Below are 27,965 nucleotides of genomic sequence, written 5' to 3'. Positions count from 1 at the left end.
TATGCAAACGTCTGACCCACTGGAATTGTGATACAGTGAATTATAAATTAATTAATCTGTCTGTAAACAATTGTTGGAAAAATTACTTGTGTCATGCACAAAGTAGATGTCCTAACCAACTTGCCAAAACTATAGTTTCGTTTAACAAGACATTTGTGGAGTGGTTGAAAAACAGGTTTTAATGACTCCAACCTAAGTGTATGTAAAGTTCCGACTTCAAATGTATATCACACCAAATTAACCATTCAATTCAGATCTATTGCGCTCAGTCTTTACTGTAAACCAAATAAACAACGTGCATAGCTGTCTAACAACCAGTACAGTATGTTATGTTCAGACATTCCACCCACATGATAGTAGGGTTTATCTCCTTTCTCTTATCTTGTATTCTCTTATACTGTTAACTTACCTCCCTTTTCCTCCTTCCCACCCACACCCCCACTCCCACTCCCAGCCACACTCTCCTCCCCCTATCTGTTCAGTCACTTGCCCAGTTCAAGGAATTTCTCAAAGTTGAGCACGCCTTGTTTCATCGAGTGAAAGCTACCTCCTGGGGTTCCAACTAAGATCACTTTCTGTGTGAGTCGACATCTGAGGAGTGGATACAGAACAAACCACTAAACCTCAGCTTCATCTACAGAGTAAGTGACCAACTGTACTGTTCTGTACTACTTCTTTTAACTGTGATCCACTAACTCTACTATCTGTAATTCAGACACTGTAATCTAATGTACTGTGCAGTGTGTAGAGATTATGTGTCAGAGGACAGGTTGCTGTGTGCAGCATACAGTTGAAGTCGGAAGTTTACATACTTCGGTTGGAGTCAACCACTCCACAAATGTCTTGTCAACAAACTATAGTTTTGGCATGTCGATTAGGACATCTGCTTTGTGCATGACAAGTAATTTTTTCCAGCAATTGTTTACAGACAGATTATTTCACTTATAATTCACTGCATCACAATTCCAGTGGGTCATCAGTTTACATACACTAAGTTGACTGTGCCTTTAAAAAGCTTGGAAAATTCCAGAAAATTATGTCATGGCTTTAGAAGCTTCTGATAGGCTAATTTATATAAATTGAGTCAATTGGAGGTTTACCTGTGGATATACTTCAAGGTCTACCTTCAAACTCAGTGCCTCTTTGCTTGACATCATGGAAAAATCCCAAGAAATAAGCCAAGACCTCAGAAAAAAAATTGTAGACCTCCACAAGTCTGTTTCATCCTTGGAAGCAATTTCCAAATGTCTGAAGGTACCACGTTCATCTGTACAAACAATGGTACGCAAGTATAAACACTATGGGATTACGCAGCCGTCATACCGCTCAGGAAGGAGACACGTTCTGTCTCCTAGAGATGAACGTACTTATGTGAAAAAAGTGCAAATCAATCCCAGAACAACAGCAAATGACCTGTTGATGATGCTGGAGGAAACAGGTACAAAAGTATCTATATCCACAGAAAAATGAGTTCTATATCGACATAATGGCCGCTCAGCAAGGAAGAAGCCACTGCTCCAAAACCGCAATTTAAAAAGCCAGACTACGGTTTGCAACTGCACATGGGGACAAAGATTGTACTTTTTGGAGAAACGTCCTCTGGTCTGATGAAACAAAAATAGAACTGTTTGGCCATAATGACCATCGCTATGTTTGGAGGAAAAATGGGGAGGCTTGCAAGCCAAAGAACGCCATCCCAACCGTGAAGCACGGGGGTGGCAGCATTATGTTGTGGGGGTGATTTGCTGCAGGAGGGACTGGTGCACTTCTAGATAGATGACATCATGTGGTAGGAAAATTATGTGGATATAATGAAGCAACATCTCAAGACATCAGTCAGGAAGTTAAAGCTTGGTCGCAAATGGGTCTTGCAAATGGACAATGACCCCAAGCATACTTCCAAAGTTGTGGTTAAGAACAACAAAGTCAAGGTATTGGAGTGGCCATCACAAAGCCCTGACCTCAATCCCATGGAACATTTGTGGGCAGAACTGAAAAGGCGTGTGTGAGCAAGGAGGCCTACAAACCTGACTCAGTTATATCAGCTCTGTCAGGAGGAATGGGACAAAATGCACCCAACTTATTGTAGGAAGCTTGTGGAACGCTACCCTTAAACGTATGACCCAAGTTAAAACAATTTAAAGGCAACCAAATGCTACCAAATACTAATTGAGTGTATGTAAACTTCTGACCCACTGGGAATGTGATGAAAGAAATACAAGCTGGAATAAATACTTCTCTCTGCTATTATTCTGACATTTTACATTCTTAAAATAAAGTGATGATCCTAACTGATAAGACAGGGAATTTGTACTAGGATTAAATGTCAGGAATTGCGAAAAACTGAGTTTAAATGTATTTGGCTAAGGTTTATGTAAACTTCCGACATCAACTGTATTTGTGGTTGAAACTGGCCTTTTGGCATTTGGTGCATGCGCCTAACAATGAACACCAAGGTGTTAGCACTAAAATCTAAAAGGTATTGATTTTGTGTGTATACATTTGAGGAGTCTGAAATGGAGTTGGATATTTCTATGTCCGCAGTAATGCCAGTCCCACTGGTGTGGTATTTTATGGTGCAGTCTTTGTTTTTGTTGACATTCCACAACTGATTGGTGGTCGTCTCCTTCCCATCTTATCTCTGTTGACTGCTGCCACACCAACTCCCATGTTACACAAACATGCTTTTTGTTATGTTACAGCCTCAATTCAAAATAGATTTTTTTTCTCTCACCCATCTACTCACAATACCCCATAATGACAAAGTGAAAACGTGTTTTTTAAAAAGTTTTTGCAAATGTATTTAAAATGAAATGGAGAAGTATCTCATTTACATACGTATTCACACTTCAGAGTCAATACTTTGTCGAAGCACCTTTCTCATCATGGGGATTGTGTGTAGGCCAGTGACAATTTTTTTTTTATATACAAAATTCAGGCTGTAACACAACAAAATGTGGAAAGAGTCAAGGGGTGTGAATACTTTCTGAAGACTCTGTATGTTGCAGCATTTTACTGCTTTACTGTAAGAACACACAGTAAGAATATACTGCATGTGGAAATGCTTCTCTAAGGTGTGTTCTAGTGGCCAGTGCCATGCAACCTCTCTTCTGTGTGGTCTTCAGGTCAGATTTATATCTGCTATTTGTGAATTGTTTAGTGTGATCTGGTGCATAATGTGCACAGTAATTTACCAAACTGTTGTAAAACTCAGAGGTAAAGTTCATCTTAAAGTCATGATCTCTCCAGCATGTCACCACAACTTGGGATTCTTTATGGGCTGTAATGGAGTAATGCTCACTGACTTTCACATTCACTTTGTAATGAGAAATGGTGGACAACTTGAATCCAGGCATATCCCCCTAAATTCTCTCTACATCTGTCTCTGTTGGTCTCAATTTGTTGATCTCTCTGTCCCCACTCTCTTTCTCTCTTAATCTCTCTCTTTTTCTCTCTCTCAACATTATGATGTGAATGAAGATCGTTTCACTTCAAAATGAATATAACTCAGAGCACTGCATCTCAATATGATTTAAATGAATTGCACATCTCCTCTACCTGATTTTAACAATGGCAGTAGATACAGAACACCAGCAGATATAGAAGTAAGTATAAGTGTTATTGGAGTCCAAATTATAGAGAGACAAAGTGAATATAAAGATTGAAGATATGAAGTAACCAGAGTACAAGGAAAATAACTTGACTGGAAATCTTGTGACATTAATAGATTTTCTACTTCCTGGGTTGGATCACTGAGTCGGACAGGTATGATGGCCAGCGACCTCCAGATGAACTCTGAACAATTGAGGTCGAAGCCTCCCACCAGATGCAGGAGCCCCTTCAACAGCATCAAGGTAGGCTGCGCCACCTCAAAACTACAAATAACATTTCCACTTGCAACTAGCGCCAAATGTCAATTACACACCAGTAGTAGCAAATGAATAGAAATCTATGAGAGTAGATTTACTTTTTAGAACGCCACGCAACACTACTGATGAGCAAAATTGCATTTTACCGTTCGACTGTTGCTGTTGTGTGTACAATTTCCAAAATTATTGGTTTGTGTTTATTACATTTTACTCCCAGTGGTGTAAAGTAAGGATTCGCCCCTTTTTTTTCAATTTTTGCCTAAAATGACATACCCAAATCTAACTGCCTTTAGCTCAGGACCTAAAGCAAGGATATGCATATTCCTGATACCATTTGAAAGGAAAAACTTAGCAGTTTGTGGAAATGTGAAATTTATGTCGGAGAATATAACACATTAGATCTGGTAAAAGATAATACAAAGAAAAAAACATACGTATTTTTCCTGCCCAGGCTCAATTTAGAATTTGGCCACTGGATGGCAGCAGTGTATGTGCAAAGTTTTAGACTGATCCAATGAACCATTGCATTCTGTTCAAATGTTGTATCAAGACTGCCCAAATGTGCCTAATTGGTTTATCAAGACATTTTCAAGTTCATAACTACATGCACTCTCCTTAAACAATAGCATTGTATTATTTCACTGTAATAGCTACTGTAAATTTGACAGTGCAGTTAGATTAACAATAATTTAAGCTTTCTATGAATATCAGATATGTCTATGTCCTGTGAAATGTTCTTGTTACTTACAACCTCATGCTAATCGCATTAGCCTACGTTAGCTCAACCGTCCGGCGTGGGACCCACACTTTCCTTTAGAAAGGTTAAGTAAAAATACTTTGAAGTAATACTTAAGTCATTTTTTGAAGTATTTGTACTTTGCTATTCATATTTTTGACTACTTTTACTTTTACTCATTCCTAAAGAAAATAATGTACTTTTTACTCCATACATTTTCCCTGACACCCAACACTACTCATTATATTTCGATTGCTCAGGCAGGTCCCATTGATGCACCAATCACAATAACACATTGTCATCCTTACTGCCTCTGATCTGGCGGACTCACTAAACACAGATATTGCATTTGTAAATGATTGATGTGTGGGAGTGTTCCCCTGTCTGTCTGTAAATTTAAAAACAAGAAAATTGTGGCGTCTGGTTTGCTGAATATAAGGAATTTGATGTATAGCGTTTCCTTTTTACTTTTACTCAGGTATGACAACCTTTTCTACCACTGTACTTAAGTACATTTTAAACCAGATACTTTTAGACTTTTCCTCAAGTAATATTTCACTGGGTGACTTTCACTTTTACTTGAGTCATTTTCTATTAAGGTATCTTTACGTTTGCTCAGGTATGAAAATGTAGTATTTTTTACGCAATTGTTTACTCCTGTCTCTCACCTCTCACATCATTACTCCCAAGTCTCAGTGAGTGTCAGTGTTCGAGAGCATCAAATCTGTGATGCGTTGTGAGTAAATTGACTGATCTCCAAATAATAATTTGTAGTTATTTATGATTTAAGCTGATTTGTAAATAATCTGCAATGTCGAAAAAGCCCAGTGAGGTCAAAGGGCAAATCTATGTCTACAGACTGCTGTTCAGGAGTCCAGAAGATTTAGACTTGGATTCTGTGATGTTAGGGTCACAGAGACAGCTAGCGTGCTAACATTAAAAAGTTTAAGCTCCATTAATTGACAGCATATCCTCATGTTGTGGACTGGAGGCAAAAAAATCTAAGGTCCATCGTCAGAGAGGAAAGGGAGCAAATCTTCCTTGTTTTGCAATCGGAAATGTAGTTTATTTCTTAATGTAGTGAAAACTTTGATGTGTGTCCTGTAGTCTACTGTGATTTTCCTCTGTAGCCCCAGGAAGATTAGCTCCCTTTCCTCTCTGACGATGGACCTTAGATTTGTGTTTCCTGGTGTTTTCAGCACATCCTTGTAGTGTTCCCTTGAGTTAGAAACACATAAACTTGGCTTCTTGTGTGTGTCTTTTAACTACATGAGCCTACTTCCTGGTGAAACTGTATCTTCAGGAGAGTTAAAAGATAAGAAACTTGGCAAATAAAGAATGACTTTAAAAAGATTAGGGTTAGGCAGTTTGTATTACGTGTAACACATTATGTTCTGGGAGTTAAAATCCTCATAAAGTTACCCATAGGCCTACAGAGTGGCCATTCTAAAGAGAGAAAACCAGACCCTCTATAGCCCTCCAGGTAACTACACTAGCATTACGTTTTGTTATATTACATCATTTCTTTACATAAAGGTGTCATACGTGAAACATGACAAGGTTCCACATAAAGTTCCCCTGAATATTTGAATGAGACTTTTGAGCTTTCTGTAGACCATTGATCAGATCTGTTATATTAATTATGAATGATTCCTACTACACGTATCTACAGTCTGTCAGCCTCTCTCTCCACTAGTTCTTCGTGCTATGCCATGGTATGCTCCAGCTGGCCCAACTGTTGGTGTCTGGGTATCTGAAGAGCTCCATCTCCACTATAGAGAGACGCTACGGCTTCTCCAGCCAGAAGTCTGGCATCCTGGCCTCATTCAATGAGGTGAGCATGCCATGCACCCCACCACTCTACTGAGCTGGTTCAGATAACAGGCTGATTTGTTGCAAATTCATCGGGTTAAGATGATTCTTTTCAGAAGATGTACTTTTAATTTTCACATGTGAGAGGGTGCACGTGAGTGTGTTAAGGGATGTGTGTGTGTGTGGACGTTTTTAACTATTCTTGTGGGGACCAGAAGTCCCCACAAGAATATATATATATATTTTTTTTTGACCAACTGGGGACATTTTGTTAGTCACCACAAGGTCAACTGCTTTTTCTAGGGGATTTGGGGTTAAGGTTAGAATTAGGGTTAGGGTTAGAATTACATAAAGGGTTAGGAGCTAAGGTTAGTTTTAGATTTAGGATTAGTAGCTAGGGTTAGGGTTAGGGTTAGGGTTAAGAGGATGCCTGGTTATTCTTTAAAAGTTATTTTTTTCACCATCTTAAATAAGCAATCCCCGTTTTAAAAAAATAGAACCAAGAACAGATATAGCCCTTGGTTCACTCCAGACCTGACTGCCCTTGACCAGCACAAAAACATCCTGTGGCGTACTGCATTAGCACCGAATAGCCCCAGTGATATGCAACTTTTCAGGGAAGTTAGGAACCAATAGGCAGTTAGAAAAAGCTAGCCTTTGCTTTTCTAACATAAATTTACACCCTGTAGCACAAATTCGAAAATGTTCTGGGACACTGTAAAGTCCATGGAGAATAAGAGCACCTCCTCCCAGCTGTCCACTGCACTGAGGCTAGGAAACAATGTCACCATCGATAAATCCACGATAATTGAGAATATCAATTAGCATTTTTCTAACACTGGCCATGCTTTCCAACTGGCTACCCCTACCCCAGTCAACAGCCCTGCACCCCCCACAGCAACTTGCCTAAGCCTCCCCATTTTTCCTTCACCCAAATCCAGATAGCTGATGTTCTGAAAGAGCTGCAAAATCTGGACCCCTACCAATCAGCCAGGCTAGACAATCTGCACCCTCTCTTTCTAAAATTATCTGCCGCAATTGTTGCAACCCCTATTACTAGCCTGCTCAACCTCTCCTTCGTATCATCTGAAATCCCCAAAGAATGGAAAGCTGCCGCGGTTATCCCCCTCTTTAAAGGGGGAGACACTCTAGACCCAAACTGTTACAGAACTATATCTATCCTACCCTGCCTTTCTAAGGTCTTTGAATCAACCAGCATCGCCTGGTTCACCAACTACTTCTCAGACAGAGTTCAGTGTGTCAAATCGGAGGGCTTGTTGTCTGGACCTCTGGCAGTCTCTATGGGGGTGCCAAAGGGTTCAATTCTCGGGCCGACTCTTTTCTCTGTATACATCAATGATGTCCCTCTCGCTGCTGGTGATTTTCTGATCCACCTCTACGCAGATGACACCATTCTGTATACTTCTGGCCCTTCTTTGGACACTGTGTTAACTAACCTCCAGACGAACTTCAATGCCATACAACTCTCCTTCCGTGGCCTCCAACTGCTCTTAAATTTAAGTAAAACTAAATGCATGCTCTTCAACCGATCGCTGCCCACACGTCCAGCATCACTACTCTGGACGGATCTGACTTAGAATATGTGGACAACTAAAAATACCTAGGTGTCTGGTTAGACTGTAAACTCTCCTTCCAGACTCACATTAAGCATGTCCAATCCAAAATTAAATCTAGAATCATCTTCCAATTTCGCAAAAAAAGCATCCTTCACTCATGTTGCCAAACATGCCCTCGTAAAACTGACTATCCTACCGATCCTTGACTTCGGCGATGCCATTTACAAAATAGCCTCCAACACTCTATTTAGCAAATTGGATGCAGTTTATCACAGTGCCATCCATTTTGTCACCAAAGCCCCATATACTACCCACAACTGCAACCTGTATGCTCTCGTTGGCTGGCCCTCGCTTCATATTTGTCGTCAAACCCACTGGCTCCAGGTCATCTATAAGTCTTTGCTAGGTAAAGCCCCACCTTATCTCAGCTCACTGGTCACCATAGCAGCACCCACCCGTAGCACGCTCTCCAGCAGGTATATTTCACTGGTCATCCCCAAAGCCAAATCCTCATTTGGCTGCCTTTCCTCCCAGTTCTCTGCTGCCAATGACTGGAACGAATTGCAAAAATCACTGAAGCTGGAGACTCATATCTCCCTCTCTAACTTTAAGCACCAGCTGTCAGAACAGCTCACAGATCACTGCACCTGTACATAGCCAATCTGTAAATAGCCCAACCAACTACCTCATCCCCATACTGTTATTTTTATTTTTTGCTCCTTTGCAGCCCAGTATCTCTGCTTGCACATTCATCTTCTGCGCATCACTCCAGTGTTTAATTGCTACATTGAAATTATTTCGCCACTATGGCCTATTTATTGCCTTACCTCCTTTATCTTACCTCATTTGCACACACTGTATATTGAATTTTCTATTGTGTTATTGACTGTATGTTTGTTTATTCCATGTGTAAGTCTGTGTTGTTGTTTATGTCGTATCGCTTTGCTTAATCTTGGCCAGGTCACAGTTGTAAATGAGAACTTGTTCACAACTGGCCTACCTGGTTAAATAAAGGTGAAATAATACAAATGTAAAAAGTTTTTTTTGGTTAAGGGTTAAAATTAAGGTTAGGATAGGAGTATGGTTTAGTGTTAGGTTTAGGGTTAGGGGTTAGGGAAAATAGGATTTTAAATGGGCCTGAATTTGTTGTCCCCTCAAGGCAAGGTTAGCCATACAAGACTGTGTGTGTGTGTGTGTGTGTGTGTGTGTGTGTGTGTGTGTGTGTGTGTGTGTGTGTGTGTGTGTGTGTCTGTGTGTGTGTGTGTGTGTGTGTGTGTGTGTGTGTGTGTGTGTGTGTGTGTGTGTGTGTGTGTGTGTGTGTGTGTGTGTAGGTGGGGAACACGGTCCTGATAGTGTTTGTGAGTTTCTTTGGTAGCCGTGTTCACCGGCCACGGTTCATCGGTGGAGGGGCACTGGTGGCCAGTCTGGCTGCTTTGATGATGGCCCTGCCTCATTTCATCAGTGGCCCCTATGAGTACACAGTCCACATCAGCCGTAAGTCACACACACACAAATGCAGACACGTACACACATTCAAATGCACACACAAACACACATTTGTTTGAATCTCAAAACAAAAATACTTGTTATCACCTAATTTCTAACTCCTTCCTACCTCTACCTTTGTTCCATAGAATCCAAGGATGACAACTCTGGTCTCTGCCAATTAGAGAGCTCCTTCCAAACACCCTTGTCCAATCACAGCTGCACACAGCAGGAGAGTCATGCTCAGCAGGGCGTATTCCCGCTCCTGCTCCTGGGACAGCTACTCCTGGGAATCGGCGGCGTTCCCATCCAACCCTTCGGGATCTCCTACATTGATGACTATGCCAGCAAGAGAAACTCTCCCTTCTACCTCGGTATGATCACTGGGAATGACTGGGATACACAGAAAATTCTTGGAATACTGGGAATACACATTCTGATACAGGTCTTTTGGGCCAAAACATCAGTTTTTTTAAACTACAAATCAATAGATCATAGTTGTTTTTTAAGAGGGAGCGTTCCACCATACTTCTGCAACATTCCTGCAACTTTTGCCTGCACTCTATAACCTCCAATACTGGGAATACTTGCAGGGATGTTAGATGGAGTACTAGATGAGACGACATTTCACACATAACCCTGGTGCAGAATGAGAAAAAAATAGCAATGAAACAAAAGTGAATGTATTGTATCCACTCATTGTTTGCAGCTCTCAAGGCTGTGTCATGTTTAGTCTAAAAACCATGAGCAGACTTTCATTTTCCTTTCATCAACTCGGAAGTATGATCTGGGGAGAAGCAAATCATGAGCAATCACACTTTATTTTCTGTTTAACTGTATTGACCCCACAACAGGAGTGTTATGTCTGACTGTGGTTCCCCCCTGCAGGTATTCTCCTGGCTGTCACGTCTATCGGTCCTGCATTTGGTTTCATGATGGGTTCCTTCATGCTGAAATTTTATGTCGACATCGACAAGATGTCCAAAGGTAAGCACACTTGCTCGCTCACGCACGCACGCACGCACACACACACACACACACACACACACACACACACACACACACACACACACACACACACACACACACACACACACACACACACACACACACACACACACACACACACACACACACACACACACACACACACACACAGAGTCCCAGGCACTCCTCAGATGTTCACAGCATGTCAGAAGTGTTTCATCTGGAGTTGATATGGGGAAGGAACATCCAGGGGTCATGTTTTCTCTTATCACACTACTGACAATGAGTTTCACCAAAATTTAACGAGGATTGAGGGTTAGTGATGAACCAGGATGAGGAGATAAAGATAGGGTTAGGTTTGAACTGGGAGGTTTGAACTGGGATGTGGACATAAAGCTAGGGTTACACAGAACCCAAACCGGCTGTGCGGTTGCGCCATCGTGGATCAATTTATTTTGTCCCCCCACACCAAACCTGCTAGCTATTTTGTCCTATTTAGCTAGCTTGCTGTTGCTAGCTAATTTGTCCTGGGATATAATCATTAGGTTGTTATTTTACCTGAAATGCACAAGGTCCTCTACTCCGAAAATTCATCCACACATAAAATGGTCAACCGAATCGTTTCTAGTCATCTCTCCTCCTTCCAGGCTTTTTCATCTTTGAACTTATATCGTGATTGGCATCTAAACTTTCATAGTATTACCACAACAACCAGCAACACAGATCGTCTTTCAATCAACCACGTTGGTATAACCAATGAGGAGATGGCACGTGGATACCTGCTTCTAAAAACCAATGAGGAGATGGGAGAGGCAGGACTTGCAGTGCGATCTGCGTCAGAAATAGAAAGGACTTCTATTTTAGCCCTTGGCAACACAGATGCTCGTTGATGCGCGCAAGCAGTGTGGGTGCAATAATTGAATAACATAGATTTCTACATTTATTTTGCAGCGCGGTGTAGTCAGGGTATTAGGGTTGAGCCGGGATGTGGACATAAAACTAGAGTTAGTGTTGAACCGGGATGTGGACATAAAGCTAGGGTTAGTGTTGAACAGGGATGTGGACATAAAGCTAGGGTTAGAGTTGAACCGGGATGTGGACATAAAGCTAGGGTTAGAGTTGAACCGGGATGTGGACATAAAGCTAGGGTTAGAGTTGAACCGGGATGTGGACATAAAGCTAGGGTTAGTGTTGAACCGGGATGTGGACATAAAGCTAGGGTTAGTGTTGAACCAGGAAGTGGACATAAAGCTAGGGTTAGTGTAGAACCGGGATGTGGACATAAAGCTAGGGTTAGTGTTGAACCGGGATGTGGACATAAAGCTAGAGTTAGTGTTGAACCGGGATGTGGACATAAAGCTAGGGTTAGTGTTGAACCAGGAAGTGGACATAAAGCTAGGGTTAGTGTTGAACCAGGAAGTGGAGATAAAGCTAGGGTTAGAGTTGAACCTGGATGTGGACATAAAGTTAGGGTTAGTGTTGAACCGGGATGTGGACATAACGCTAGGGTTAGTGTTGAACCGGGATGTGGACATAAAGCTAGGGTTAGTGTTGAACCGGGATGTGGACATAAAGCTAGGGTTAGTGTTGAACCTGGATGTGGACATAAAGTTAGGGTTAGTGTTGAACCGGGATGTGGACATAACGCTAGGGTTAGTGTTGAACCGGGATGTGGACATAACGCTAGGGTTAGTGTTGAACCTGGATGTGGACATAAAGTTAGGGTTAGTGTTGAACCGGGATGTGGACATAACGCTAGGGTTAGTGTTGAACCGGGATGTGGACATAAAGCTAGGGTTAGTGTTGAACCGGGATGTGGACATAAAGCTAGGGTTAGGGTTGGAATTCAATATAGGGTGGGTTATGTACTAAGGGTCACGTTAGGTGTGTTTTCTTTACATGCCTGAGTTTGAAGCAGTGAATAAAATCAGGTGTTAATGAAGACTAGCTGGAATAATGTTAATGATAGCGACGACCTTATCTTCACTCCACTCCTGTGAATTCTAACAAGCAAATATTCAACCTCCTTCTGTGTGAACCAAAGCCACCACTACAGACATGTTCTCACCCTGCAATGCTTCAGATACCTCTAAAACTGGATTTACAACAATCATGGGCCAGTGTCCTGTATTTGCAGTCTGCTCTCATTGATCTCAGCTTTCCAGTTTAATGCATCTCATTTATCAAGGTGTGAGAGCATTGTCTATGATTTGATAAATGTTCAAAACTGTTCAAAGGACTGCTGAAGTCAATTTAGGTAATACTAGATTATTCCCCATTGTTTTGAGGTGTGTGTGTCTGGGTGTGTGTGCGTGTGTTTGTGTGTGCTTGTGCTCGCGTGTGTGTGTTTCCTCAAGCCTGAACTAGCGCCTTCTGCAAGGCACAGACAGTGCAGCTTAATGGAACATGACTTCATTCTTGCAAGAGCAAATATTTAGATATAACTTATAAGGAAGTTGTATACAGTGCCTTCGGAAAGTATTCAGACCCCTTGACTTTTTCCACATTTTGTTACGTTACAGCCTCATTCTAAAATGGATGTAAAAAAAATGATCCTCATCAATCTACACACAATAGCCCATAACGATAAAGCGGAAAACGTTTTTTAGACATTTTTGCAAATGTATTAAAAATAAAAAAACAGAAATACCTTATTTACATAAGTATTCAGACCCTTTGCTATGAGACTCTAAATTGAGCTCAGGTGCATCCTGTTTCCATTGATCATCCTTGAGATGTTTCTACAACTTGATTGGAGTTCACTTGTGGTAAATTAAATTGATTGGACAAGATTTGGAAAGGCACACACCTGTCTATATAAGGTCCCACTGTTGACATGAGGTTGAAGGAATTGTCCGTAGAGCTCAGAGGCAGGACTATGTTGAAAAACAGATCTGGGGAAGGGTACCAAAAAATGTATGAAGCATTGAAGGTCCCCAAGAACACAGTGGCCTCCATCATTCTTAAATAGAAGAAGTTTGGAACCAGCAAGACTCTTCCTAGAGCTGGCAACCCGGCCAAACTGAGCAATCAGGGGAGAAGGGCCTTGGTCAGGGAGATGACCAAGAACCCGATGGTCAGGCTGACAGAGCTCTAGAGTTCCTTTGTGGAGATGGGACCTTCCAGAAGGCCTTTATGGTAGAGTGGCCAGACTGATGCCACTCCTCAGTAAAAGGCACATGACAGCCCGCTTGTAGTTTGCCAAAAGGCACCTAAAGACTCACAGACCATGAGAAACAAGATTATTTGGTCTGATGAAGCCAAGATTGAACTCTTTGGCCTGAATGCCAAGCGTCACGTCTGGAGGAAACCTGGCACCATCCCTATGGTGAAGCATGTTGGTGGTAGCATCATGCTGTGGGGATGTTTTTCAGCTGCAGGGACTGGGAGACTAGTCAGGATCGAGGCAAAGATGAAAACAGAAAAGTACAGAGAGATCCTTGATGAAAACCTGCTCCAGAGCACTCAGAACCTCTGACTGGTACGAAGGTTCACCTTCCAACAGGACAACGACCCTAAGCACACAGCCAAGACAACGTGGGAGTGGCTTTGGGACAATTCTCTGAATGTCCTTCAGTGGCCCAGCCAGAGGCCAGACTTGACCTCATTCAACAGAACATTTAACCTCTGGCAAACTGATAGCAGTTTCCAGGAAGAAATCACTCTCTTTCACTGGGAGAAGCTCCACATTCATTTTCAATGACTGAAAGTGAAAGACTGTGATTTCTTCCTGGAAACTGCTATCAGTTTGACGGAGATTCAATGTTCTGTTGCATGATACCAAGGGAAAAAACAACTTTATCTTAACACTGTCTAAAATTGCTGAAAACGTTATAACATGTTGAAACCAGGAACTGTGCTCAGGGTACACTTCTATACATACAGTGCATTTGATTCAATTTACTATTTGATTTAATAGTTTCATCAAATATTTGTGTTTTTATTATTGATAATGTACTTTGCCACTAGTACAGTAACATGTCTCTCTCCTGTCTGCAGATGAGATAGGTCTGGAGAGAGGGGACCCTCGCTGGGTGGGAGCCTGGTGGTTGGGCTTTGTCGTGGCAGCCTCCTTCCTCTTTCTCACCTCACTGCCCTACCTCTTCTTCCCCCAACAGATGCCAAAAGAGGTGATTGTGTACCAGCTGTGTCACAGTCATGACATGTATTTATGATTTATTGACTCTAAAGAAAGTTGCACAATCTTCTCTCATAGAACACATGTGGTTCAGAGCAAGTGAGAGTGATGTGGTTTGACCTTGTTGAATAAGGTCTTGGCTCCTATCCATCATTCTGAAATATTTTTTTTAAATCAGATTTTGGTTCATGTTTCTCTAATCAGGCATCTAGCACAAAGAAGAATACTCGTGCCAGGTCTTGCTCAATAGTGAAAGAGTCTGGATATCACGTTAACATGCCAGAACATAACTTGGCGTGCACACACGCACACACACACACACACACAAAAACAAACACAGACACACAGACACACAGTCTCTCTCTCTCTCTCTCTGTCTCTTGAATGCTGGAGCTTTAAAAGCTCTAAAGCTTGGCATGTAACTTGAGTGCAATGCATTGCAGCATACTTAGAATATGTGGACAACTACAAATACCTAGGTGTCTGGTTAGACTGTATACTCTCCTTCCAGACTCACATTAAGAATCTCCAATCCAAAATTTAATCTAGAATCGGCTTCCTATTTCGCAACAAAGTATCCTTCACTCATGCTGCCAAACACACCCTTGTAAAACTGACTATCCTACCGATCCTTGACTTTGGGGATGTCATTTACAAAATAGCCTCCAACACTCTACTCAGCAAATTGGATGCAGTCTATCACAGTGCCATCTGTTTTGTCACCAAAACCCCATATACTACCCACCACTGCGACCTGTATGCTCTCGTTGGCTGTCCCTCGCTTCATATTCGTCGCCAAACCCACTGGCTCCAGGTCATCTATAAGTCTTTGCTAGGTAAAGCCCCGCCTTATCTCAGCTCACTGGTCACCATAGCAGCACCTACCCGTAGCACAAGCTCCAGCAGGTATATTTCACTGGTCACCCCCAAAGCCAATTCCTCCTTCGGCCGCCTTTCCTTCCAGTTCTCTGCTGCCAATGACTGGAACGAACTGCAAAAATCACTGAAGCTGGAGACTCATATCTCCCCCACTAGCTTTAAGCACCAGCTGTCAGAACAGCTCACAGGTCACTGCACCTGTACATAGCCCATCTGTAAATACCCCATCCCCATACTGTTATTTATTTATTTTTGCAATTTTGCATCCCAGTATCTCTACTTACACACTCATCTTCTGAACATCTATCACTCCAGTGTTTAATTGCTCAATTGAAATGATTTTGCCACTATGGCATATTTATTGCCTTACCTCCCTTATCCTACCTCATTTGCACACACTGTATATATACTTTTTCTATTGTATTATTGACTGTATGTTTGTTAATTCCATGTGTAACTTTGTGTTGTTGTTTGTGTTGCACTGCTTGCTTTATCTTGGCCAGGTCGCAGTTGTAAATTAAAACATGTTCTGAACTAGCCTACCTGGTTAAATAAAGGTGAAATAAAATAAAAAATACACTTTACATTTGATCATTTCGCAATCATCTCTTTGCCACATCGTGTGACCCAGGTCTCTGCAAAGGCTATTAGAGAGAGTTAATGCAATACAGGCAGGATTACATGTTTACTGTACCGTATTCACACTCAAATCTGTTTTAACACGAGTAAAGAGCATCATTGTGGATCTTCCTCTCCCCTGGTTAGGAAGCTACAGGCAATGCCAAAGAACCCAGAGCCGAGGAGGAAAAGAAACCGCTGCCAGACCTCGTCCAGGAGCTCACCCTCAAACAGTTCCTCAAAAGTTAGACTCTTTTATAAGACCACATCCGTCTGTTTCCTTTCCATTTCCCTTCATTGTGTCTGTGGGTAACTACATGGTGTTGAGGGTGACGGTCCCTGTCATGATACTGATAGTATATGAAAAGTAGTTGTGGTGGTCTCTCTCTTCCTCTATTGTTGCTTCTCATCCCTTGTTAAATATGATCTGAAGCAGTTAGCAGCGGCTTCGCTCGCCTCTTCCTTCTCCCCCTCGTCTCCCTCTCTTTCCCCTCCCCTTCTCTCTCCCAGGTTTCCCCCGTATCGCCCTGCGGACCCTGCGAAACCCCGTCTACCTGTTGGTGGTGCTGGCACAGGTCCACCTGGCAGCTATGATAGCCGGCCTTGCCACCTTCATGGCCAAGTTCATAGAGCGCCAGTTCACCCAGACCGCCTCCTTCTCCAACATGATGATCGGTGAGAGACACTATTCGTTATCTCTGTGGAACATCCTGGTTTAGATTACGGTTCCTTTGAATAGAAATAGGACCAAATGGAAATGCAACCAATGGACCAAATGAAAATTCCACTCCATGGAGAGTGATTTCTTCAGTCAAATCTGCACACCTCCAGTATTTGACATATACAGTGCCTTGCGAAAGTATTCGGCCCCCTTGAACTTTGCGACCTTTTGCCACATTTCAGGCTTCAAACATAAAGATATAAAACTGTATTTTTTTGTGAAGAATCAACAACAAGTGGGACACAATCATGAAGTGGAACGACATTTATTGGAAATTTCAAACTTTTTTAACAAATCAAAAACTGAAAAATTGGGCGTGCAAAATTATTCAGCCCCTTTACTTTCAGTGCAGCAAACTCTCTCCAGAAGTTCAGTGAGGATCTCTGAATGATCCAATGTTGACCTAAATGACTAATGATGATAAATGCAATCCACCTGTGTGTAATCAAGTCTCCGTATAAATGCACCTGCACTGTGATAGTCTCAGAGGTCCGTTAAAAGCGCAGAGAGCATCATGAAGAACAAGGAACACACCAGGCAGGTCCGAGATACTGTTGTGAAGAAGTATAAAGCCGGATTTGGATACAAAAAGATTTCCCAAGCTTTAAACATCCCAAGGAGCACTGTGCAAGCGATAATATTGAAATGGAAAGAGTATCAGAACACTGCAAATCTACCAAGACCTGGCCGTCCCTCTAAACTTTCAGCTCATACAAGGAGAAGACTGATCAGAGATGCAGCCAAGAGGCCCATGATCACTCTGGATGAACTGCAGAGATCTACAGCTGAGGTGGGAGACTCTGTCCATAGGACAACAATCAGTCGTATATTGCACAAATCTGGCCTTTATGGAAGAGTGGCAAGAAGAAAGCCATTTCTTAAAGATATCCATAAAAAGTGTCATTTAAAGTTTGCCACAAGCCACCTGGGAGACACACCAAACATGTGGAAGAAGGTGCTCTGGTCAGATGAAACCAAAATTGAACTTTTTGGCAACAATGCAAGACGTTATGTTTGGCGTAAAAGCAACACAGCTCATCACCCTGAACACACCATCCCCACTGTCAAACATGGTGGTGGCAGCATCATGGTTTGGGCCTGCTTTTCTTCAGCAGGGACAGGGAAGATGGTTAAAATTGATGGGAAGATGGATGGAGCCAAATACAGGACCATTCTGGAAGAAAACCTGATGGAGTCTGCAAAAGACCTGAGACTGGGACGGAGATTTGTCTTCCAACAAGACAATGATCCAAAACATAAAGCAAAATCTACAATGGAATGGTTCAAAAATAAACATATCCAGGTGTTAGAATGGCCAAGTCAAAGTCCAGACCTGAATCCAATCGAGAATCTGTGGAAAGAACTGAAAACTGCTGTTCACAAATGCTCTCCATCCAACCTCACTGAGCTCGAGCTGTTTTGCAAGGAGGAATGGGAAAAAAATGCAGTCTCTCGATGTGCAAAACTGATAGAGACATACCCCAAGCGACTTACAGCTGTAATCGCAGCAAAAGGTGGCGCTACAAAGTATTAACTTAAGGAGGCTGAATAATTTTGCACGCCCAATTTTTCAGTTTTTGATTTGTTAAAAAAAGTTTGAAATATTCAATAAATGTCGTTCCACTTCATGGTTGTGTCCCACTTGTTGTTGATTCTTCACAAAAAAATACAGTTTTATATCTTTATGTTTGAAGCCTGAAATGTGGCAAAAGGTCGCAAAGTTCAAGGGGGCCGAATACTTTCGCAAGGCACTGTACACAGTATTAGCTGAGGATAATTATGCTTCAACTCTCCAATGGCCTATGGAAAGCACAGGGCGCATAGAAAACTACCACATAAACAATTTTAATCCTCTAAAGTCAATGTCCTCGCCCTGTGGAAATCTTTATTTATTTATTTAACTAGGCAAGTCAGTTAAGAACAAATTCTTATTTTCAATGACGGCCTAGGAACATTGGGTTAACTGCCTGTTCAGGGGCAGAACGACAGATTTGTACCTTGTCAGCTCGGGGGTTTGAACTTGCAACCTTCCGGTTACAACACTCTAACCACTAGGCTACTCTGCCGCCCCAAATCTAATTAGCATAGTAGAAAAATCTGCATAAAAATCTGTCAGATTAATGATCAACTGGAGGTAATCATTCACAGATGCTGTCCAGACGATAAAGACTCCATTGTATGTGCAGAGCACAGCCAATCAAACCCCTGCCACCCGTGTTTACAGCCTTGGAATACAATGTGTTCTCTTTGATGAACAGGTTCAAATCTGGATAGGATTTACTTGCCCTTTACCCCAGTGTTGTAGCCAGTTCTTTGGCGGGGTGCAGAATCTTCAGTGTTAGCAACTGAAGCTGCCAATATATCAACATTTTCCATGACAACCAAATAAGGCTGACCATTTTTAGGAGGTGGTTAACAGAGCTAGGGAACCACCCTGCCTAAGTAATGGGAAACATTGGTTGTGTTCCAGATTGTCTTTCTCAAAGTCGGGATGCGCACATCTCACAGTGTTTAATGTCTCCGGAACCATATTAACATAGCTGTCTTCTGAGATGTGCAGGGCGACTGCAATTAACATGATCTGGAACGTGCCTACTGCTTTATTCTGAGTGACCCTTACTCTTTGATCTTTGTGTGCCTGTAGGTGGGGTGAACATCCCTCTGGCGGTGCTGGGCATTGTGCTGGGCGGGGCTCTGATGAGGAGGCTGAAAATCTCTACTAGAGGCTCCGCCCTCATGTGCACATCAGCCATCTTGATGTGTGTACTCACTGCACTGCCTCTCCTCCTCCTCGGCTGCTCCACACAGAGGGTCACTGGCGTCTACCCCACCAAGTAGGTTGCCGTCTCAAAAGGTTACCCTCACCTCTCCACCCTCCTTAAAACAACACTTAAGCCATATGTTTCCATATTGTACCAGGCACCATTTCTCTTACATCTTCTTCTGTTCTCAGACAGAACAGGTCTTTGGAGTGTAGCTCTGGGTGCTCCTGTCCAACTGAGGCCTTTAACCCCGTGTGTGGCTCAGATGGGGTGGAGTTCAGATCGCCCTGTCATGCAGGCTGCTTGACCAAAGTACTGGATGACAACACCAGCAAAATCCTGGTAAACCACTACACCTGCCTATCCATTAATGGGCCGAATCCTAACTTCTCCTGGCCAACCATTCCCATTCAATGAATCTTCCATGTATTATATTTGCACATGAGCTTAAACAAGAAAGCAGAGAAAATGAAATCATATAAGATGCAGAATGACTGAAGAAACCCTAGATGATGGGTTTCAAGGTAGTAGACGTGTCAGACAGACTCTAAAGGGGCCTCACTTCTGCTTTACTGTCACAACCCGATGCCTACTGCATGGAAAACAGAGTTTAAAGCCAGACTCAGCATTCTTGAACCAACACACACATACACATGCACGCACACACGCCACCATCTCACAAAGCCTGGGAGAATAATATTTGTTTTGCTTGAAGCCAGATAGACTGTTTCTTGATAATGGTTTTTCAACGTCTTTGTGAGATTCTCATTCATACCTACCAATGCCAACAGTTACTGCCAGATGCAATGGTGTGAGTCTGATTGGCCAGTGGTTAACGTCATGTGACTCTCTCTGTCTCTCTGACAGAAATACACCGACTGTGGCTGCATAGGGGTCAGCGGATCCTATGGTTATGCATTGCCAGGGACATGCGGTAGTGACTGTAAACACCTCCTCCTGCCCTTCATGGTTCTCTCTGCTCTCACCTGCTTCATTGCATCATTCTCACAGACCCCATCCTACATGATGATACTGAGGTAGAACAGACACACACACAGGCCTAACATGATACTAACATACTGAACACACACACCAATGAAAGAGAGAGAGGGAGAGGGAGAGGGAGAGGGAGAGGGAGAGGGAGAGGGAGAGAGGGAGAGGGAGAGCATCTGCAAATCAAAGTCACGTACACAGATTTGCAGATGTTATTGCAGGTGCAGCAAAATGTTTGTTTCATTCTCCAATGCCTAGAAAACAATACGCACATAATCCAAAAGGGAAAAGAAATTAAGAAATATCAGAACGAGCTATGTCAGAGTTCAGGAAGATAAATATATATAATGGTGTGTACAGACAGAATGGACAGTATATGAGTAGAAATGGTGTGTACAGCAGTAGTTACATAGGTTGAGCCATGACTAAAATACAGTATATACATATAAAGTCTGTAAAACAGTGTGTAAACATTATTAAAGTGACCAATGTTCAATGATTATATGTAGGGAAAAAGCAGTATCTAAGGTGCATGCAACAACAAAGATTTCAAGATAAAGTGGATGGGGGTTGTGTGTGTGTGTGTGTGTGTGTGTGTGTGTGTGTGTGTGTGTGTGTGTGTGTGTGTGTGTGTGTGTGTGTGTGAGAGAGATAAGTCTGACATGGTTTACTGCATCCGTTCAGCTGTTGTGATTCACTCTGATTTAAACGCGGTTCTATCCAGCTGGCCAGTAGCTTCTTCACACCAGCTCTGATTCTGTTACTGATGTTACCCATCACCCATCCTTTCACTCTCCGTCCCATCTACCCTTTCCATCAATTTGTCCTTCTCTCTCCCACTTTCCTCTCCAGGACAGTGAGACCAGAGGATAAGTCTTTTGCTGTGGGGGTTCAGTACATGCTCTTCAGAGTGCTGGGTGAGTTACAGTGTTACAGCCTGAATTTAAAATGGATTACATTTAGATTTTGTGTCACTGGCCTACACACAATACCACATAATGTCAAAGTAGAATTATGATTTTAATTTTTAAAATTATGATTTTAAAAATGAAAAGCTGAAAATGTCTTGAATCAATAAGTATTCAACCCATTTGCTATGGCAAGTCTAAATAAGTTCAGGAGTAACAAGTCACATAATGCTTAACAAGAAGTCATAAAATAAGTTGCATGGGCTTACACTGTGTGCATTAATAGTGTTTAAAATATATTTTTTAAATGACTACTTGATCTCTGTACCCCACATATACAATTATCTGTAAGGTTCCTCAGCTGAGAAGTGAATTTCAAACACCGATACAATCGCAAAGACCAGGGATGTTTTCCATTGCCTCGCAAAGAAGGGCACCTATTGGTATCGGTAAAAATGTTTTTAAAAAGCAGACACTGAATATCCCTTTGAGCATGGTGATGTTATTAATTACACTTTGGATGGTGTATTAATACACCGAGTCACAACAAAGATATAGTTGCCGGAGAGGAAGGAAACCGTTCAGGGATTTCACCATGAGGCCAATGTTGACATTAAAACAGTTAGAGTTTAATGGCTGTGACAGGAAACAACTGAAGATGGATCAACATTGTAGTTACTTCACAATACTAACCTAAATTACAGAGTGAAAAGAAGTAAGCCTGTACAGTATAAAAAAAACATTCCCAAACATGCATCCTATTTGCAATAAGGCACCAAAGTAAAATGGACAAAAATGAACTTCATGTCCTGAATACAAGGCGTTATGTTTTGGGCAAATCCAACACAATACATCACTGGTTCAGCCTGCTTTCCAACAGGCACTGTGAGACAAATTCACCTTTCAGCAGGACAACAACCTAAAACACAACGCCAAATACAGTAAACACTGCACTGGAGTTGCTTACCAAGACAACATTGAATAAGTGGCCTAGTTACAGTTTTGTCTTTAAAATCTATGGCAAGACTTGAAAATGGCAATAATAGCAATAATCAACAACCAACTTGACAGAGCTTGAAGAATTAAGACATTTATAATGTGCAAATATTGTACAATCCAAGTGTGCAAAGCTCTTAGACTTACCCAGAAAGACTCTCAGCTGTAATCACTGCCAAATGTGATTCTAATGTGTACGTATTGACTCAGGGGTATGAATACTTATGTAATCAAAACATTTTAGTGTTTATTTTCCTACTTTTTTTATTTTATTATAATTTTTTACATTTTTTTTTTTACAAATGTTCATATTTTTCTTCTACTTTGACATTACAGAGTATTTTGTGTAGATCTATTACAATTAAATCCATTTTAATCCCACCTTTTAAAACAACAAAATGTGGAAAAGTCAAGGGGTGTGAATACTATCTGAAGACACTGTATATCAGCATTACACAGACAGCCACACCCACCTCTTTGCCTTGGATTCCAAGAAATGTAGATAAATGACCTACAGGGATTTACTTTTCTGCTCGAGCAGACATCCATCATTTTAACAGCAAATGTCTGGGAAACTGCCTTTTAAATATTTAACCCTGAATTTTACTCTGTTCGTCCTGTTAGGTGACATTAAAGGTACAGTAGAGTCAGCAATATGACGTAGATGCACAAAGCAAACAGCATAGTGGGTCAATTTCCACAACAACTAAGAGCATTGGAGCGCAATACCAAACTACCACGTTGTAAAGTGTGAAGCATCTCACTCATCGCAATATCTGCGTTGCTGCTCATGCAATGTCATTTAGCTGACTCTACCTTTAAGCAGGACCATGTGCACAATGGAAATAAGACTCTACGGGGATAATTAATATAAAAACACTGCCACTCAAGAAGAATCCCCTCACAGGCACTCATCTAAATCTATGTTTACACAGTGTGTGCATGCATGTCTGTGTGCGTGCGTGCATGGATGTGTGTTTATAATTCTGTGTATGTGTGTCTCCAGCGTTCCTGCCAGCCCCAGTTCTGTATGGCACTGCCATAGACACCACCTGTATCATCTGGGGGAAGAAGTGTGGGAGGAACACGTCCTGTCACTACTACAACATGGACCTCTTCAGACAGAGGCAAGAGCCAACAGATATGTCAGCCATGTCAACCATACTAGAAAGTATTTGAGATGCGCTTGATTTAGCATAGAGTAGTTACGGACCATTTTACCAGGCAAACTAAATCAAACACAGTTCAAGTATTTAAAAGTATTTTCAATACTGTATTTCTTAGATCCAGGCCTGTTATAGAGTATACAGTATGTCTGATATTCCCCCCTCTCTTCTGTGTGCAGGTTCCTGGGTCTGCAGGCATTCTTTGTCACCGGAGCATTTGTCTGCTTCCTGCTCTCCCTCCTGGTCCTGAGACATAGGGCAGGAAAACAAGGCCAGCAGGCAGGACAGGGATACACTATGATTGACAGAGAGCAGAGTCCAGACAAGAAAACCAAAGAATTGCAGAATATGGCAGCATGAGAGAGGCCTGATAGAGAAGGAGAAAATAAAAAAGAAAGAACTAAATTGCGAACTGCGTAGAAAGTCTATTTTTATCCCCCAGAGGGTCACGATGAAGACTACAGAAATGAGAGCTGCTTCGAAAGTGTTGGGGAAGCTACTCTGAAAATATAGGTTACCAAGCTAGCAATTACTTCACACTGTAAGAAGTTAAGCTACACTAAAGCTACCCTCTAACAAAAATATGTAGTTTTATTAAACTAAAGTGACTTTGAAAAAGGAGTTCACTACATCCAAACTACTTAGTGAAAATGTATAAAAATAAAAATGACATCTGAAATGTCATAGACTACCAGTTGCAATAACACGTCACTTTGGGGCATCAACAGAATGTGTAATTTGCCTATTAAACACATAGAGGCGAGTGAGAATTAAGTCATGTGTGGCTCAATTGGCAGAGCATGGTGCTTGCAATGTCAGGGTTGGGGGTCTGATTCCCATGGTGGACCAGTACAAAAATGAATCCATTTTGAATAAGCGCGTTTGCTAAATGAAAAAAAATAATTTGGCAGGTCAATAATAAGTCAATAATTTCGTTTTTTTCTGCATCACCCATTTTATTTTTGCAAAAAAGTAGGGTGTAGTTCCAGTAGTTAACTACACCCCTACATGGCAAAAAATAATTAGCTGTGCAACTCTAGATTTCTTACATACTCATATTATTATTATGTGATTTCTTAGGCCGCTCGAGCTTAAACGATTTAACACGAAACCAACTTCCAAATGCCCAGACTTGGGTTTGGGTTGCTTGAGACTAATATTTTTGATAACATTTATACCTTTTGAACCATATCAATATTTAAATGAGCTCCCAATGCATTTCAATGGGGAAAAAAAGGGTCATAGACTTCAATTGTAAAAAAAAAATATATTAAAACATTTGAGATTCTAGACCAATCTCTATTAAGCTATTAACTCCAAACCAACAATGAAGTGTTCAGACTGACCCAACTTAGATTTTCTGTCAAAGGATTTTCTTAAACTAGGTATACTTTAACTATAAATGTGCAAAAATGAACATGAGTTTAAATGAGAACCATAGGAATACAGGGGTAGCTTATCAAAATAAACCAGTTCCTTGGCCAGTTAAGCTAAGCTACAAGACCAACTTTAAAACATTCTGGCTATACCTACTTCAATTTCTTTAAAATCATTAACTATAACTACATGAATGTGTCCCACATTTGCATAGATTTACTGCTAGTGAGTTACTCTTAGACCAGTCAAACTAGAGACACCAAACCAACTTTCACATGTTCAGACTATCATAACTTCCAATTCTTAAAACGCGTATTAACTAGAACTATTCAAATTTGCATAAAATACCTCACCAACAGTAACTCTTGAACCATTCAAGCTAGAAACACCAAACCAACTGTCACATGTTCAGGCTATCCTATACCTTTCTAGTTACCTACTAAAAATACTGCCATATTTTAATTTAGTTCAAGTAACACCAAGCTACTGCAAAATGTATTTCAATTACTGCTTGAACTACATAGTTCCCTTCTCCCAAAACTGTGCATAGAGAAAGTACACCATTACTGCGACCAAACTGACTGTAATAATGTGTACAGGAAGTGCTGTATCTGAGCCATGGCACGTTTACTATAGCATGTCATTCTCTGGGACCAGTCTGGGTGGTTCCCTATCCACTGAAACAGGGTCAGATCTTTTTCTATACCTCTTATAGTTAAGGTTAGGACTTGGGGAGGATAAGCTGCTATAAGCTAATCCTAGACCTCTAGAGGGTAATCTCTACCTATAGTGAGTATTACAGGAGACACCTGATCTATGAACTGAAGATCAGCGTTATCAGACCAAAGAGAGCATTAGATAACCAAACTTACCAAACTAATAGTCTTCAGATGTTGGTTGTTTTTATACCATTTTTATATACCATATATTTTTCTACTGATTTTTTACAAACTTTTTGTCCTTTTGTAAACAACGTATACTTGAACGTATACTTAAAAAAAAAATGCATTATAGATTGAGGAGGCTCCTTACATATATACAACTCCAATAATATATCATGCTTATAATCTTATCCTGTAAAGAAAAAAATGTAAATATTTTCACCTCATCATATAAAGTGGAATTTTTATTTGATGGACAATTCCCCACAAGGCATCTGTTTCTCCATTGCTCTTGTCATGTATTGAGTTATGGTAGGCAAGCATTGTGAGTTCAAAGGCCCTTTCCAAACAGGGAAGAAATCATGCATTTAATGAACTAATGTGAACCCATGTGACATGGAAGAGGGGCATTGCTCTCCAAGGGGAGCGAGAGGAGGGAGGTGGAGATGGGGCGGGGATGTTGTGAAACCTGAGCCAAGCATTTATAACTGCCATCCTGAGTGATGATACACAAGGTTAATAAACTCTATCAACAGACATGTTCAGTCCTCATCCTTTCACTGCAGAAAAGGTTGTGTCAAGGAGTCCTGGCAGGAGATGGCATGTTTTTACTTCATAGATTAACTGTGTCTTGCTGACTTACTGTCTTAAACAGGTATGGGGTGACACAAGCTGGTGCATGAACGATTGTGTGTGTGGACCTGCCAATATAACATTGATATATCTGATATCTGAATGCACCTGAATCTCAGAATATCAGAGTTAACATCTGGGAGTCCTGCCATGTCCCACAGAGTCAAAAGGCAAAGAGTCCCAATTCCTGTTTTCATTTCAGAGAGACACATCATTCTTGAATTGTGAGTGTGTCTGCTTGCTGGCTCTAACACTGCTGCTTCCAGAACACTATGTTGGGGTATAGGGGAGTGAGTGAGTGAGTGAGTAGGCAAGTCAGTTAAGAACAAATTCTTATTTACAATGACGGCCTACCCTGGCCAAACCCGGACAACGCTGGGCCAATTGTGCACCGCCCTATGGGACTCCCAATCACGGCCGGATGTGATACAGCCTGGATTCGAACCAGGGACTGTAGTGACCTGATGAAGGCAATTCAATCTCCCGGTTAGTCACCAGTTAAAGTATCCTAGGGTAAAGATTTTTTGGGATAAGTTAAATTACATTTGTATACATTTATTACTTCTGCATAAGTAATTGAACGTATACAAATCGTATTTTATTTATCTCTGATCCCTTAATGACCAGTCAGCTAGTCACAGAGGTGTGCTGGCGAGCACGTCTGTCAACTGTCTTCAAATAATTTGTCAGAATTCTCCTCTTTAGTCTATGTACACAGACTAATCTTTACCTCATTCACATCTCCCCTTATTTTATTCCATTGTGAAACTGCATCCCATGTCTGCACACTGCTTCCTCTGTCTGTGTGTTCGTGCGTGTGCGACTTCCTCTTACAGACAATCTGACCCATAGTGCTATGAAAACATGAAGTTGTGAAATGGTGAATGGTTTAAAGCCAAAGGTTAACCATGTTTACTGACAGGGATATGAATTACTATGAATTACTCTCCTCCTGTTCTCTCTCTGCCTCCTCAGCGCTGTCCCTGATAAAGGGCTCCCTCTAGTGGCCACAATGGGGGCCTGAGAGGGGTGGCATGGAGAGAGAGAGTGAGTCATGATTCACGCCTTCATACTTAACTCTGGATCTCGAAGCCAGTTCCACTGCATTTTTTAATTGTTCCCCTCTAATCAGCGACTGATGTCTTCCAGGCATGGCTTTGGTTGTGTTTGTTCTGGGGAGGGTTACCGTGGCCACAGGAATCTCTTCCCAAACATGGAAAATGTATTTCGAATCAGCTCGTACAAGAAACAAGACTTCATGCAAACACACACACACACACACTTCATCTATGTTTAATTTGAAAGATGCTCTGACGTACAGAGAAGAAGGAGAAGAGTATATGTGACCCGTTCCAGAAAGCAAGGCATATGTTCCACGTCACTACTTCACAGGAGAGGCATTTGAACGTACATTTCCTTTTATCAAA

General features: G+C 41.5%; 1 protein-coding gene across 5 annotated transcripts; it reads left to right on the top strand.

The window, feature by feature from the left end:
* The first annotated feature begins 473 nt into the window (after positions 1–473).
* On the top strand, positions 474–26,442 carry LOC110537422 (solute carrier organic anion transporter family member 2B1). Of its 5 annotated transcripts, none has more exons than XM_036937385.1 (16): positions 488–641; positions 3,578–3,605; positions 3,728–3,854; positions 6,302–6,439; positions 9,326–9,488; positions 9,629–9,853; positions 10,368–10,466; positions 14,466–14,596; positions 16,249–16,345; positions 16,612–16,776; positions 19,467–19,656; positions 19,776–19,926; positions 20,452–20,621; positions 21,430–21,494; positions 23,488–23,608; positions 23,827–26,442. In XM_036937385.1, exons 3-16 carry the CDS (start codon positions 3,768–3,770, stop codon positions 24,005–24,007), a joined length of 1,983 nt encoding a protein of 660 aa, XP_036793280.1. In that variant the 5' UTR covers positions 488–641; positions 3,578–3,605; positions 3,728–3,767; the 3' UTR covers positions 24,008–26,442. The 5 variants fall into 5 exon arrangements, with proteins under 5 accessions (XP_021479125.2, XP_021479128.2, XP_036793280.1 ...); XM_021623451.2 differs by having other exon boundaries at positions 3,481–3,605; XM_021623450.2 differs by lacking the exon at positions 3,578–3,605 and having other exon boundaries at positions 474–641.
* The last annotated feature ends 1,523 nt before the right edge of the window (positions 26,443–27,965 follow it).

This window comes from Oncorhynchus mykiss, chromosome 12 (genome assembly GCF_013265735.2).
Source record: "Oncorhynchus mykiss isolate Arlee chromosome 12, USDA_OmykA_1.1, whole genome shotgun sequence".
In the NCBI taxonomy this organism is placed as follows: Eukaryota; Metazoa; Chordata; class Actinopteri; order Salmoniformes; family Salmonidae; genus Oncorhynchus; species Oncorhynchus mykiss.
Note: the sequence above shows the minus strand (reverse complement) of the source record. Positions and strands in the feature narration are given on the sequence as shown.